Below are 15,839 nucleotides of genomic sequence, written 5' to 3'. Positions count from 1 at the left end.
TTCAGCAACTTCTTTTTCAAGAAGTTCTCCTTCTCTTCAGTCTCCCAGGACATTCAATACAGGATCTCAAAGCAGCTGTCTTATTACAAAAGAATTTCAGAAATAGACTTGAAAGAGAAGTTGTTACCCCACCCCACCCTCCCACTATATACAGGGTGAGTCCTTTAAAAGAGGCCCCATGGATACAGAGTACACATTCCACGGGGCCTCTTTTAAGACTATAAGGGTATAAGGGTACTTAGAGACAGGTGATGCTGTGGGTTAAACCATAGAGCCTAGGGCTTCCTGATCAGAAGGTTCGAATCCCTGCGACGGGGTGAGCTCCCATTGTTCAGTCCCAGCTCCTGCCCACCTAGCAGTTCGAAAGCACGTCAAAGTGCAAGTAGATAAATAGGGACCGCTACAGCGGGAAGGTAAACAGCGTTTCCGTGTGCTGCTCTGGTTCGCCAGAAGCGGCTTAGTCACGCTGGCCACGTGACCCGGAAGCTGTACGCCAGTTCCCTCAGCCAATAATGCGAGATGAGTGCCGCAACCCCAGAGTGGGTCACGACTGGACCTAATGGTCAGGGGTCCCTTTACCTTTAAGGTGCTACTGGACATTTTATTTATTTATTATGACGCTACAGGTAAAGTAATGAAATGAAATGCAGAATACAGTTTTTTGTTGAGCTCCTCAGAAAATGTGTGAAATTGTAACTAAAACCAGCAACACACTGTTGTAAGACTTCGGGGGGGGGGGAGAGAATCCCCCTGCAAAAAAAAATCTGTGGCTGCAATCAACAATCCAGATTCAGTTGCAAATACATGTTTGACAGAAGCAAGAGTGTGGTGAGCCTCTTGCTAAACCTAGAAAAGGCAGGCTGAAACGACATATAGATTGTATACACAATTCACACTTTCACACAAATTCACACAAAGAGGAATATCCCTTTTTATTTGTACAACGAATCGCAGGAGCAATCATCAATTGAGAGCCTTTTGACTGAAAGGCAGAATACAAATTCAATAAGTAACAATCAATTCTTGAAGGTGTTCATTAACCAATCACCTCATTAAATAGCAACATAATGGGTTTATATTATAACAAAACTGTTCATTTCTGATATTATGTGTTTTGGAGCGAAGAAACACGAGGCCAGCAACACATTCAGCCTACTCTGGACCACTGTTTCCATCCATGTGAGATTGGCCAAGGGAGAGGCATGAAAACCTTTGATTCAGCTTCACCCGGGAAGAAGCACCACCTTGGCAGGTAGCACAGAGCTACTTGCCTACACAGGTATCAGTTTCAAATGATCAATAACCCTGCCAAATGGATCTTCTCTTTTTTAAATGTATGTGGTTTTAAAAAAAAATTGAAAGAAAAGTGCCCAAGGGCTCCATAATGGGGGAGGGGAAAAATACTTCCAACAATTCCAAACCCTGAGGACATCAAATTATTTCAAGCAAGGGTATAAATGGTAACGCTAAATGATGAAGCTTACGTGACCCAGTTGGGTCGATTGGTACTCAAAGAAACACAAAAACCACATGTGAAAATCAGATTTGCAAAAGGTAAATAAGGTTAGTGGCAAAGATTCTCTTCTTTGCACCAAAGTTTTTCAGCATTAAAGCTACAGAATTAGAGGGGGTTTGGGTGGAGAGAGAATAGATTTAAAATGGGAAATGAACTTTTCGATGAAAGATCAGGATTCTAAAACGAATTGTGACCTCAGCAAACAGATGAGCAAATTAAAAACAGAAATACTCGAAACACACCCCCACACCCCCATACACACAAGAGACAAAAGTTGAGAGCACATCAAAGGAAGTGGAAGAAAAGTGTTACCCATAAGTAGCCGCCGTTTCACCCGCTTGTCCACATCAGCTACTGACGTGGAATTGAACTCAGAACTCTCAATTGCAGCCTCATCCTTCTCTAAAACACAAGTAAGGGACAAACATGGAGCAGTTGGTTAATGAAAAGCCCAATTTTCCACTGCTGAAGAAAGTTTCTTAGCCTGGTGCAACCAAAGCCAAGAAGCATGAAAGCACTAAAACCCCATTTAGAGAGTTAATTCCATTTGAAATCCCAGAAATAAATAAAAGTATGCTGGAGGGAAGGAGGGAGTGGAGGAGGGGGTGGGGGGCAGAAGAAAATGATTATGAAAAACAAAGTAATTTGCCAGCGAACACATATTAAGCTGGCCTCACGCTAGTCATAACACAAACACAAAAGAGAAGGTGCCCCAGATCGGTGTTAATGAAGAAATTTAAATGATAAGGTTCCAAGTTCAACACATTTGTTAAAAAAAGAAAAGGAGAAAAGACAATCGAAGGAGGAGGTGCAGGCGGAGAGGTAGGTGGCAGCTTTTCACAGCTGGCAACAAGGATACTGAACACAGAACAGAGCTAAAAGAATCCGGTGATGGGTGGGCATGGGAACATGACAGCTTTGTGCATGTTGACACAGTGTATCAAAAACAAAAACTGCATGCAATTTTTTTTAAAAAAACTGTATAAACAAACACAAATATAAAAACAAAACAAAACAATTAAGTTGGGCAGTGCTGGTTGCCTGCTTGTCTATGGAACATGACTAGCTAAACATTCACTGCTAGAAAAAAGATGTCGCAAGAATAGTCTAGTAATTTTTAGAAGCATGCAGTTAAGCAGGGGGCGGGGGGGGCATTGTTAGCACAGGACATCCGGCAGGTAGGTTCTGATGTCCTTTATATGGAAAGCTCCTATCCAGCATTATGAGAAGCTAAGTTATGCAATACTTAGAAATATACCTAAACAATCTGTTTGCAAGGATGGGAACAGATGATGAGGTGAATGAAGGGTCTCATACAAAGGGGGGGAGGGGGGGAAGCAATACAGGGAGCAGAGGCTAAGCGATTAAAATAATTTATATGGGATGGAGAATTGCATTTAAAAAAGAAAAATACGAAACACAAGTGGGGACTTTTCACATGCAGCAGACATAAAATGAGAGGATAAGTCAAGAAAACAGAGACAAAAAACGGGTTAGATGAAAGGGTACTTATGTGCCATTGCAGACATTTGCATACTTGCAGGGATGTCCAAGTTACAGACACCACTGAAGTCCGCAAACTGTAGGTAGATAGGAGAAGGAATCAGAAGTAGTGGAGGCAGCTGGCAGGTTTTATCTGTGGTAACACTAAATGGCTGGGTAACAAGATATTGTTCTAAGAAGAAACCAAGTTCTAGATGGGATCAGGCTGCAATAGAGGCTTTGGTTTGAGGTTTTTTCATTTTTCATTTAATTTTTTTCCAATAATTTAATGAACATCAGGTATCAGACAAGACAGGCAATCAGGAACCATCACCAGAAAGCAGGAATAAAAAATGGAAACAAAACAAAAGTTTAAAAAATATCTAAGAGAAAGGACTACTCAGAAGAAAGAGGAGGGTGGAGGACCCAACAAAAGCAGCAATATGCGACTTAAATTACAGGAACAGAAAATGTAATATAAAGTCATATTATACAATAACTTTGCAGAAAGGGAGGGGGAAAAGTACAGTTTCCAACAGTTCAACAGTTTTTCTATATGCCAGACCAAATAAGCATCGCCCTGAAATCAGAGCATGATCTACGCATTATCACTTCTCTCAATAAAAACTGTACCGAGATTTCCAACCCTATAATGGCTCTCTAAGGTTTTAATGGTGCTTTCAAAAATAAGAATAGAAGAAACCCAAGAATAAGATGCATGCAGTGAATATTGTAACAGCTATATTGTAATCACAATTAGACTGCATTTAATAAATGCACAAGGGGCAAAATCTTTAAGACAAATCTGTTATTTTCATCCAGAGAGCTGATTGTAAGGAGCATAGGCTTAGCACTGAGGGCTGACTGAATGGTTTCCTTCCCAGGATCAAGACTTTAGGGTGTCCATAATCAAAGCATGTTAAAAAGACATTTAATTTCATCAGCTCAAAAGACTTCAATACACATATAAGATTGATGGAATTATACCGTTATCAACAGATGTCAATATATGTTAGATTCACCACAGACATTCACACACCTTTAATTAAGGAATAAATATTTTGGCTTTAAAGAGTAAATTATTGACTGCTGATTAAGCTATATTGGAAATATTTGTCCTGAATTTGTTCGGAAATATTTATCTAAATTTGGTTCACTTTGTACAATTAGATGTGGATCACTGAGAATAGGACTTCTTTAATGTTTTAGAGTCAGATTTTACTAGGAATTTCTCTTGAGCTGTCTAATTTTCACAATGGTTAAGTCTTGCAATTAAAGACAAATACTTTTACAACTTATCTGACATAATTCTGGAAATGCCAAATCAAATCCAGCCACAACTAATTGTAACTTATGGGCAAAATCCATCCAAAGAAAAATGCTTTTAAATTATATGGATTATGGGCACAATTAAGACAAAATCTTTTACTTTGAATAGGGGCTATTTAAACCCATGCTTGATGCTCCCACTGAAATTAACAGCACTTAGAGAGCTTACCTTTTGTTGGATTATGCCCTTTGAGAATGCTTCAGATTGTTATATTTCTCTGCTTTGAAACAGACAAAAAACAGAAAAATACAACCCATCCCACAAAAACTTAAGCACCATACAGCATGATCGTGCCAAAACTGTAAATCTCAGATTTCAGTCAGAAAGTTGAGCACATATTGCCTCCACTAAAATCAGTGGGATGTTAAAGTGTGACTGTGACTAGAATTATGTTCCATGAATTTTTAAATTTAAAGGGCTTAAAGATTTTGGTGTAAAATCTAGCGAAAGTGTTAAAGCAGCTTCTTATTGAATTGAAACAATTGCAATTCTCCCCCACAAATGCACCATATTAAAAAAAAGAAATTTAAAACGTAAATTCTTTGATTCTGTGCTTATAAGCACAATAAAACATGTATAAAAGAACATCTCAAAAGACTATATTCTGCTTCCCATGGTGGTGCAAAATTGTCCAAGTGACAACACCATGACAAAAAACATTCCTTCCATATATTTCTAGCTCTTCTTCTACTCTATTCACAATCTGTCATGTGTCTGGTCCTCACCAAGTCACTTCTTTTTGAAGTTTGAACTCCCTTTCTCACATTGCCCAGATGCCCTGGCTGTATTCATTAGTGCTCAGGTTCCAGGATGGAGTTCAGAACAGTCAGCAGCTATTGCATTAATTTTACCATGAATACACTACAAACTGGCTGAAATAATTGCATGCTCAATGTGCATAAAACAGATTTTTTTAAAAGAATCTAATTAATAACAGGTTCTGCTCCATTTTTTCCAATGAGCAGATATGATTAGAAAAAAGTCTCAATTCGACGTGGGGAATCATCCACACAAATGGATTCAGGTGATGAATTCTGGTTAGATGGCTGTAATACGACTAGGTCATTGCATGTTTGAACAGGTATTTTAAACATAAAAGAATCACTTTAGCTATCACTTTCTACCAGTGAAAGCATTACTAAAAACTTCTATCACAATGAGCATCATTTACACTCCTGAATTTTTAAAAGGAGCAAAATGTAATACTGTGGATAGCAGAACAGTCCAGATATACCTCTGGTTCCTTTTTCCTCTATGTGAACAGCCAGTGTAAGAGATTGCAGCTGCTTTTTCCCAACGCCCAGTAGCATACAAAATACCACAGAAGAATATACATATATGGGTTTGTGTACAAATGCACACATATCAAGCTATTAAAAAGTGACAAGTCCTTAACCAACAAATGTATTATAGCTTTCCAATGCTGTCTTCTATCACTTTTACAAATTTAAACTTATTAGATAAGATCAGGAGTTTATGGCCCACTCTTTTAAGCAGTCTTTCAATTCCACACACATATTTGTACAATTCAGAGGAAGGGTACTTACCAATACATGTTCGGCCATCCGAGTGTAGGGCATACTTTTGATGACAACCGCACACAGGTCCCGTATCTGTGTCATCACAGGTGTGTTGGCAGCCTCCATTTCCATAGTTACAGGTTACTAGTTATTCCCCCAAAAATGTGTGTGTATATATATATGTATGAATAAAACAACAGTGAAACCAATTAGTTTTGAGGAGTTCTAGGCACATTAAATAAGTTCAAGTTGTTGTGTTTTTTTAATAAAAAAAAAAGCAATACACATGACAACAAAATAGCTATTTCCAAAATCTCCTACCCTCGGTAAGCAGCGACATTCTAAGCAGCCGGTAGCCCTGTGCAGATGGTCAAAGTGTGTCGGATGCACATGTGGGAATAAGCAGATCAGGACTGTGCCCACCAGTCCATCCCTTGCCATGCCAAACCTCCACATGTTCAAAGTTTCTATGTGCAAAAGCCCCAACTCATACAGATTCTGAACATATGGTCCATGCCCATTAATGTTCCAGGTTCCAGGCTGCACGTCTGGAACACAAGCATGTAGGTCCCTTGCAGAAAGGGCCCTGAATGCAGAAAGGATGTGTGCAGGGAGGGATCCACCCCCCGCCCCTGTTAGACACTCTGATCATCTGCACTGGGCTACTGTTACTCCAAGGCCACCATCCTTTTCCATTATTCATTTCCATTAATAATTTTCAGTACTGCACCGGGGGAGGGGGAGAGAGATTTTCCCGTCCTGGGTAAGGCGTCACTCTTTTCCAGCAGTGACTAACCTATAGCTTCAGAATCCAGTGCTTTAGAGGACAGTAGAAAAATAGCGCCGATTTGAAATTTGTTTCTATTTTTAGTTCTCCAGAATATGAAAGCTTTTAAAAACAAATGAGGCAGTGTTAACTAACTAACTAACTAACTAACTAACTAACTAACTAACTAACTAACTAACAACTACAGTGGTACCTCGCAAGACGAATGCCCCGCAAGACGAATTTTTCGCAAGACGAATGCATCTTGCGATCTGATGGTGAATCGCAAGACGAATTCGTTTTGCGAAAAATTCATCTTGCGAATCGTGGTTTCCCATAGGAATGCATTGAAATTTAATTAATGCGTTCCTATGGGCAAAAAAAGAAATTTCAATGCACTCCTATGGGAAACCGCGATTCGCAAGACGAATTTTTCGCAAAACGAATTGACTCGCGGAACAAATTAAATTTGTCTTGTGAGGCACCACTGCAACTAACTAACTAACTAACTAACTAACTAACTAACTAACTAACTAACTAACTAACTAAGGCAGTTAACTTTACCACTACCAGACCTCTTCTTTTTATGGTTTGATGCCCCCACCTATGGTTATTTAGCAAATTTGAGTGGGCAAAGGTTGTGCATTTACAACTTTTCCTGCAACACCAAAGTGATGATCTGAGAGGAGAGTTTCTTGTGCTTGCCAGAATTCATGGCCTGTGGCAACAGAATGTGCTGCCTTTGTACGCTACGCCTCTTTGCTACCATGACACACATAAGCTGGAGAAAATGACGAAGCAGAGTTTTCAGGTGTAAGCTGCTTCAAATCTTATCTTGCCATGAACTCCCTAGGTGTCTTTATTCTCTGCCTCAAACCCACACACGTCTGTGGTGGTGGGAAAATAATACCATTTGAAAGGGATTTTGTGAGGTTTGCTCAGAAATTGTGATGTAGAAAACTGAGCACCATATACAAAGCATTTCTGACACTTAAAATGGCTTAGAAAAATCACAGCCTTAATTGTTATACATAATGCATGGCTTTCCGCACTCAAATTCACAGTTAACATATGTGTTTGTTTTGCTTACTTTTATCAATATGAATACAGTTTATTGAAAATCTATCAGTCCATCTAGCTTTTGCTGTGAATGTCTAAAATTTGGCAAATAAGTAGGACCTTCAACAAAATGCTGCTCAGCATTGGAACAGGAGGGCTCCTGTTTATGGTTCTAGCTGCTGGATGGCTTTGAGACATTTTTATTGCTTAGGCTTTTTATGTTTTGTACTTCTGCAAACCTTGAGGTCTCCCAAGGATGTTGATACCCACTTGTTTCTCAGTGGCAATATTTTGGCTCCAAATTTGTCATCACATACTTCCTAAGTGATGTTAGAGGGAGTAAGGGCAACATGTACATGAGGCAGTTGACAATCTTTGATGGGTTTGAGTGTCTGAAAATGCTTATTTCCCCATCTACTTATGGTTGGATACAAACTACTGAATGCTAACTATCATGTGTAGTTACCAGTGCATTTTTGGACATTAGCAATATTGTTTTAGGTTTGTCAGCTTCCATAGGAATGTGCATTCAGTGAAATGTGGCCATTGTGCTGTAACATATTCTCAGGGTTTGGTGTGCACACACTGCTTATTAGATGGAAGGAGCTGGCTAGGGCAGCACCTTTCCCAGTGATGGCCACAGCACGGACCCAAACCCCACACCTTTGCCATCTATGCGTCGTGTGTTTCAAGATGCTGGGAAACATAGGAACTTGGTTTGTCAGGAAGCAGCGGCCTCTAAGGGCCCAGTCCTGATCCATTTTTGACCAGAGGTTTGATGGCCTAAATCTAAGATAATTCAAAATGGACAGGCTTCCCAAATCCTGATTTAAAATCAAGGTTTGACAGTGTCCGCTGCCCTCTCTGCTATCCCATTTTTGAAATAGATTAGGCTTAGAGATTATGATTTTCACAGAGACCATCTACTTAACTACAGCTACGGTAAGTGAGAACTTGAAGTCAGGTGTTCAGAATAATATCCAAAACTCAAGCCACTGGATCTCCTATCTGTGCCTCCATCCCAAGAGATTCAGAGGAGGGGGAGTCAAACGGGAGCTGCTTACAAACCTAATGTGTTGCACTTGTTATATTCATAGGAGGCAGCCAAATGTTGGGTCCAGCCACATGGTAGCCCAACAATACCTTTACTCCACATTGAAAGATTCTCAAGTGGCTGCAGAGGTTGGTAATACTGGGCCCCTGTTGTATATTGGACCATTGGATTTAGCTGTGGGAAACCAAGGTTCAAATCCTTATCTGGCTATGGCCTTAGGCAAGTCTCCACCTCTCGGTATATCTGCCAGGCCACATACTTGTACATCATTATAAGGCATCTTCATGCATTTGCATTAGTCTATTCGCTCCAACTCCTATATTGAAGGCACAAAAGAGGACAATCCCAAGAAGAAAGAGAAGTGGGAAGAACCTAAAGAAACCGGTGTGGCTGCATGTAGAAGAAACAGAAGAAAGGCAAAATCGCAAAGGAAGAGTATACATGAGTAGCCAACAGTTGCAAGGAGAAGGCCAGGCAGGCCAAAGCTTAGGTTTACAAGAGAGGTTAAAAATAAAAATAAAAAAGGTTTCTTTGGTAATGTTTGAAGCAAGAGGAAGAACAAGCAAGTAGTAGGTCCCTTGCGTGCAGAAGACGGGGGGGGGGGGGAAATGCCTCAACACCTATTTTGCTTCTGTCTTCACCCAAAAGGAAAGCAGTGCCCAACCTAGGGATAACAGAATAAATGATGCAAGGAGGGAAGTGAAGCCCATGATAGGAGAAGAGGTGGTAAGGGAACACCTAGCTACTTTAGAGGAATTCAAATCCCAAAGGGTCAGCTGCACCCAAGGGTACTAAAGGAGCTTGCAGATGTAATATCAGAGGCTTTGTTTATACACTTTGAGAATTATTGAAGAACAGATGAGGTCTTTGCAGACTGGAGGCGGGCAAATGTTTCCCCCATCTTCAAAAAGGGGGAAAGATGATGATCCAGGTAACTACCAACTGGTCTGCTTGACGTCAATACCAGGTAAGGTCCTAGAACTTAGGAAAGGATGCTGTGATTACTAAGATTCAGCATGGGTTTCTCCAAAACAAGTGATGCCAGACAAATCTCATTTCTTTTTTCGATAAAGTCTTGGTGGATAAAGGGAAGTCTGTGGACGTAGTGTATCTTGATTTCAGTAAGGCTTTTGACCTAGGCCCCAATGATATTCTTGCAGAGAAGCTGGTAAAATGTGGGCTGGATGAGATTAACTGTTAGGTGGATTTGTAGCTGGTTGACTGACTGAACCCAGAATGTTCACTAATGGTTCTTTGTTGGCCTGTAAAAAAAGTGACAAGTGGGATGCCACGGGGTTCAGTCCTGGGCCCACTGTTGTTAAACGTCTTTATAAACGACTTGGATGAAGGTACTGGTGAGATGCTCAGCAAATTTGCAGACGACACCAAACTGGCAAGGTTAGCTAATGTCACAGAAGACAGAAATGGGCCCAAACTAACAACATGAATTCCAATAGGGACAAATGTAAGGTTCTGCATGTAGGCAGGAATAACCAGATGCACAAATATAAGATGGGGAACACCTGGCTTGCCAGTAGTACATGTGAATATACTAGATACTTAGGAGGGCACAAGCTTAACATGAGTCAACCCCGTGATGCAGCGGGGGGGGGGGAAGGTGAGGCTATGATAGGCTGAATCAGAAGTATAGTTTCTCAATCAAGGGAAGTAATAGTGCTGATCTATTCTGCCTTGTTCAGACCACACCCGGAGTCCTGTGTCAAGTTCTGGGTACCACAATTTAAGAAGGATATTGACAAGCTGGAATGTATACAGAAGAGGGCAACCAAGATGATCACAGGTCTGGAAACCAAGCCTTATGAGGAACAGTTCAGGGAATTTGGTATGTTTAGCCTGGAGGAGACTTAGAGGAGATATGGTAGACATCTTCAAATATTTAAAGGACTGCCACATGGAAGATGAAACAAGCTTGTTTTCTACTGCTCTGGAGGCTAGGACCCAAACCAATGGATTTAAGCTACAAGAAAGGAGATTCCAACTAAACATCAGGAAGAACTTTCTGACTGTAAGAGTTGTTCAACAGTGGAACAACAGACTCCCAAGAGAGGTGGTGGAGTCTCTTTCCTTGGAGGTTTTCAAGTAGAGGTTGGATGGCCACCTGCTATGTGTGATCTAGTTGAGTTTCCTGCATTGCAGGGGGTTCTACTAGGTGACCTTTGGGGTCCCTCCAACTCTACAATTCTACGATTCTAGATCTACAGTAATGCAGAAATGCCAGACTCTTTGCAGGTTTTCTCATCACTGCAGTGGGGGGAAACTATGTTTGTGTTGCCTACCCGCCTCAAAACTCTTTAAGAAACAGACCTGCTAAGGACAGGATCTGGAATCCTAATACAGTCAACTGATAGAAAAATTCTTCATGTCCATCACATATATGCTCCAGTTCCAGGGCAATAAATCACACCATGGTGCATGTTTCTCAGGGCTCACCCTATTCCAGGCATGTCAAACATGCGGCCCTCCAGATATTTTGGACTACAATTCCCATCTTCCCCAACCACTGGTCCTGCTAGCTAGGGATCATGGGAGTTGTAGGCCAAAACATCTGGAGGGCCGCATGTTTGACATGCCTGCCCTATTCAATCCACTATATCAGAGCTTTCCAAAATTTCCATGTTGGTGACACAGTAATTCAGTTTTACTAGCAAACTGGAGTTTAAACTAATCCCTTATAAGAAACATGGAAATATACATAAGCTGTAATAACAAAATGAATGGGGACACACCTACACACTGCAGCCAACAAACTACCGTGTCACAGCACACAGTTTGGAAAACTCTGCACTATATGCCTGTGAGTTCCATGTTGGGTCTATCAACCACAGCTCCAGTTATGCCACCCAAACTTGAATACAATATGCATACATGGGGGGATGCAAAACCTTTGCAAAGCCTTTGGGCTGCACTGTGGAACCTGGTGACTGAAAAAAGTAGCAAAGTGGGTCAACTAGGGTCAGATAACCAAATGTTTTTAGCTAAATTTCTTATGGGGTCTGCATAACTCCTGCACCAATATTCAAAGGGGAGCCGGGTGATTAGACAGACTGATCCACAGAATTTCCCTAAGAGTGTCCATCCATTCCTACTTCATTTTTACTAAAAACAAGAACCCTCAAATGGCAGTCTCAAACAACTTCCTCCAATATTTATCAGTTCTATTTAACACCAGAGAGTTAAGAAATGGATACCCATCGAATCAACATGTGGCCGTACAGCAAGCCTGTTAAATGCATTGAATAATTCCGTACATGCTGCCTCTGATTACAAGATGGGCAGGAAATACTTAAACCCAAACCAACAGGTCAATGAAATGAAATGAATTTTTCAATTTTTTATAAAACAGCAGCAATTAAGGCATGTTGGGTAGTTAAGATTTAGTCTGCATCTACCTACATTTGCAGTCCTTCTGGTTTTTGGCTAGTTCAAAGCCAGGCCTACATTCACAGGCAACCCCACCTTTGGGTGTCTCTCGGCAGATATGTGCGCACCCGTGGTCTTTGTTCATACAGTTCATACCCTCTGGAGAAAGAGAAAGAAAAAGAAAATGCACAAATTCTGAAAACAATCCAGATGACAACAAATTCTATACACATTTATTGCAGAAATACCCCTTGTGCTGAGGGGAGCTCGTTTCGGCTTTTACAAGTTACTGCTTGAAACATGCAAAATCAGACTAGACAGTGGGACATAAAAGATAACCAGGTGTGCAGTACTATATAGAGCCTATACGCTCCCATTCCTTTTTTTAATTAAATTTTTATTCACTTTTCTTTTTCTATCATTACATACATCTCATATCAATAACATTTATATTGCATCACCTCTTCCCTTCCCTCCCTCCTCAGCTTCCACTTCTGGTTTGGTTTCCCCCTTATTACATACTGCTGTTTCTTAAAAGTCCACTATATCATTTCTTTGTTATTTTAAATGTTCTTTGTTAAAAAGGATGTGAGTGCTTATTTAAATCCCGCCATCAAGTCAATAGTCTTCCTCTGTTTCTGCAAATATATTATAAATGGTTCCCACTCTTTTTCAAAGTCACTCTTGTCCTTTTCTTCTCGAAGTCTGTCCATCAATTCTGTATATGTTCCCATTCCTAGTTGTGCTAGGAAGACGGGACTGATGTGAATCACCTATAATGAGAACTGTTTATGGAATAACTGGAGCAAAATTAAGCCTGGGGGGTTTAAACTGTAAGATGCCGGAAATGAGGAAAGAATCTTATTTGCTGAATCTTGCCACTGACATCAGAGAAACAAATTATGTTCCCGAGATGCCAAGAAGAAGAAAAACACCCAGTGTTTTGCTGCTCAGCAGTTTGGTGAGATGAAAATTCTGTCCTTCAGAATTTTATATTCATATTGTCCAAATATTCATCTTTTTCTGGGTCTGTTTGTCTCCATTGTTTTTCTTACCTGCTGCTTCCTCCTCCTTCTTGGATTAGTTACATGGACATTCCCACTTAATCAGGGGTCAGTGTGTGGGTGATGTCATAATGCTATAAAGCCAATTAGTTTTGGCTACATCAGGGAGTCCCCAACCAGGTGCCCGTAGATGGATGCCATGGTGCCCAGGTCTAGAGGTGCCCCTGAGCAGGTACTCCAGACTCTTCCTGTTTCTTTATTTTAAAAAGTAAGTTTCTAGCCCTCCTAGAAAGAACACTATGCGGCAAAATGTACAGGTACCTTCTAGGTGATTTGTGTGGAATGTGACTCGTGTTCCGCAGGACATTTTTCTTCATATGGAGGAATGCTCTCTGCTGTCATTAGACAGCAAAGCATCAGGGTGTTGGGGTGTGTGTGCGGATCTCCATAACTGGGACCAGAAGGACACACTTCACTCCCTATGATAAACGTAAGATTAACAGGAGTGGCTGTCTCTCTAATTTTGTGGTGCCACACCCTTCCGTGGCGCTCATTTTGTGACCATCACCACCAGCACTTTCTCAAATTTCAAAATGTGCTCCCAAAGTGTGCTGACCACCAGGGCCGTCTTAAGCGGGCCGGGCACCCTGGCGCCGTGGTGTGCGGATCGCTCCGGCGCCCCCGCCCCACCCCCTTTCTTCCCGCAGCCTACCCCCTAGAGCCGGCCCTGCTGACCACTTGGCTACAGGAATAAGTGTGACTTAGGGCAATGTTAGTAAGTACATGAGAATGTTTGCAAGTCCTCAGAAACCTCTAAAAGGGGGTGGGAACCACACTGCTGAAAATGGTGGATCCTGTACCGTCAGTCCTTGCTAGGAACCCAGGAAACTGATTTATACAGAGCAGATCAGCTTCTAATCCTTGCTGTCTTGTACTGGACCTGGGACCTTTTGCATGCAAATCACATTCTCTACCGCTGGGAGATGAAAGTACAGTACATGCAGTATAGAGACAGGTGCTTAATTTGCAACCTAAGTCTATTTGGAGGTTTTTTTTTATGTAGCGCTCCTGAAAGCTAATGTCCAGACCTGGGCATGTTTGCCAAGAAGCAAGTCATACGGAGTTCGGCTGAACTTACTCCCAAATAATTGTGCATAACTGGATGTCTGGATGCCCTGTCCATTTTGCCTCATGACTGTTAGTTTTACTGCTGGTTGCAGTAGTCAGTTCTCAGATATCTACCAAGGTGTGTTTTGTTGTTCTTTTAGGTAAGGATATGTTTATGACTTTTTTTAACCACAGCTGCCTCTCCCCACCCCTCTCCCCACAATTTCTTCACTTAGTATCATAACGGGAGGTACACAGAATGTAAAAGATGCTGGAATCTTTTCTGCCCTAAACCGGTATGTAAATCTTGAGAAAAGCAAAGTTCACAAGTGCATTTTAAAGGGGCACAATCTGTTTGTGCTTAAAAGAAAGCTGCTCTCCCCCCACCCCTCACATTTGTGTGTCTGGAATAACAATGCCAGAATGTTTATTTCTAAAGGACTGTTGTCATGGCAATTCCACCGAGAACATCTCTCCCCCCTGCCCCCCCCCCCGGCATCCTCCTTTAAAACACATAAGGAACCAAGCAGCATCAGAGCTCTCAAGAAAGGACAATTACCTTTTATCGCTCAACAGCAGAGAAGGAGGGTTTCTTTTTTAACCTCCTCAGTAGAAAATTATGTTGAAAGGAATAATAAAAGCCCATTTCAAGAAGCACCCAGAAGCCTATTAGTGACAAAGGCTCCCTCCCCTCTCTTCCCATGAATAATTACAGCTCTTCAAGAAGAAAATCAGCCCAGGCTAAGGGCCCTTTGTCAGCCTTAGACAGTAAAACAAACATTTGACTATACAAGGATTTCCCTTTCATGTACCTGTCCAGGAGGCAGAAAAAAAAAGGGGGGGAACCAAGTAAAACTTCAGAGTGCCTGAAAGAGAGAGAAAATCCAGAGCAACATCTGCTCCAATTACATTTTTTTTTAAAACCCAGGACACTTTAAATAAAACACTCATATCAAAGGCATGATGCTAGTTGCACAATCAGTAACAACTCGGCACAAGCAGGTACACCATGCTTGTGGAAGGACAAATCTTTGGTTTAAATGAAGATGTGGGATTTTTAAAAGAGCATTTTATACAGAACAAATTAAGAAAAGAGATTTACAACAGAAGACACGCAACTGCACTTGTGTTATTTTCATGAACATTTCAAAGAAACTTAGTACAGTAGTTAGAACGGAAATGTTCTGGGAATCACAAGGTTAGGGATGAAATGGCAAAGATCCTTGCATATGTTGATTCCTTCATGGGATTTCCCCTTTTCAGACTTTACACACCAGGTGCCTTAACCACAAATTAATTACTCATTATTATTAAATTTTGGCCACCCTTTTGGCGAGCCAGTAAATCTCACTATGGTAGTGAACAGTTAGTGCTTTATCGTAACATTGCTTATTGCAGGAACTCTTTAAGACAGGGGTCGGCAAGGTTTACCTCGCCTGGGCCGGTTCACTCCAGTGGAGATCCCTCCATGGGCACGTGTGCATGAGTGCGTGCAGCTGCGATTTCCGGCGTCCGCATCTGCACAGACACAATTCTCAGTGTCTGAGCATGCGCAGACACGATTTCTGGCACCGCAGAAGCGAGTCCCTATGCTGGTTTAGCGCAGTGTGCAGGGACTCG

The 15,839-nt window shown here is 41.3% G+C and overlaps 1 protein-coding gene across 2 annotated transcripts in view; it reads right to left on the bottom strand.

Moving 5' to 3' along the window:
• Positions 1-15,839, bottom strand: part of SCUBE1 (signal peptide, CUB domain and EGF like domain containing 1) — a 202,110-nt gene that overhangs the window by 88,979 nt on the left and 97,292 nt on the right. The window contains exons 5-7 of one of the 2 annotated variants that reach the window (XM_060275195.1): positions 12,142-12,267; positions 5,876-5,992; positions 1,829-1,918 (exon numbers count right to left, since the gene is read on the bottom strand). In XM_060275195.1, the coding sequence (XP_060131178.1) occupies positions 1,829-1,918; positions 5,876-5,992; positions 12,142-12,267 (333 nt within the window). The remainder of the gene's footprint in view (positions 1-1,828; positions 1,919-5,875; positions 5,993-12,141; positions 12,268-15,839) is intronic. The other variant, XM_035137812.2, reaches the window with a different exon arrangement.

This window comes from Zootoca vivipara, chromosome 5 (genome assembly GCF_963506605.1).
Source record: "Zootoca vivipara chromosome 5, rZooViv1.1, whole genome shotgun sequence".
NCBI classification, from domain to species: Eukaryota; Metazoa; Chordata; class Lepidosauria; order Squamata; family Lacertidae; genus Zootoca; species Zootoca vivipara.
This window is presented reverse-complemented; position numbering and strand designations above follow the sequence as displayed.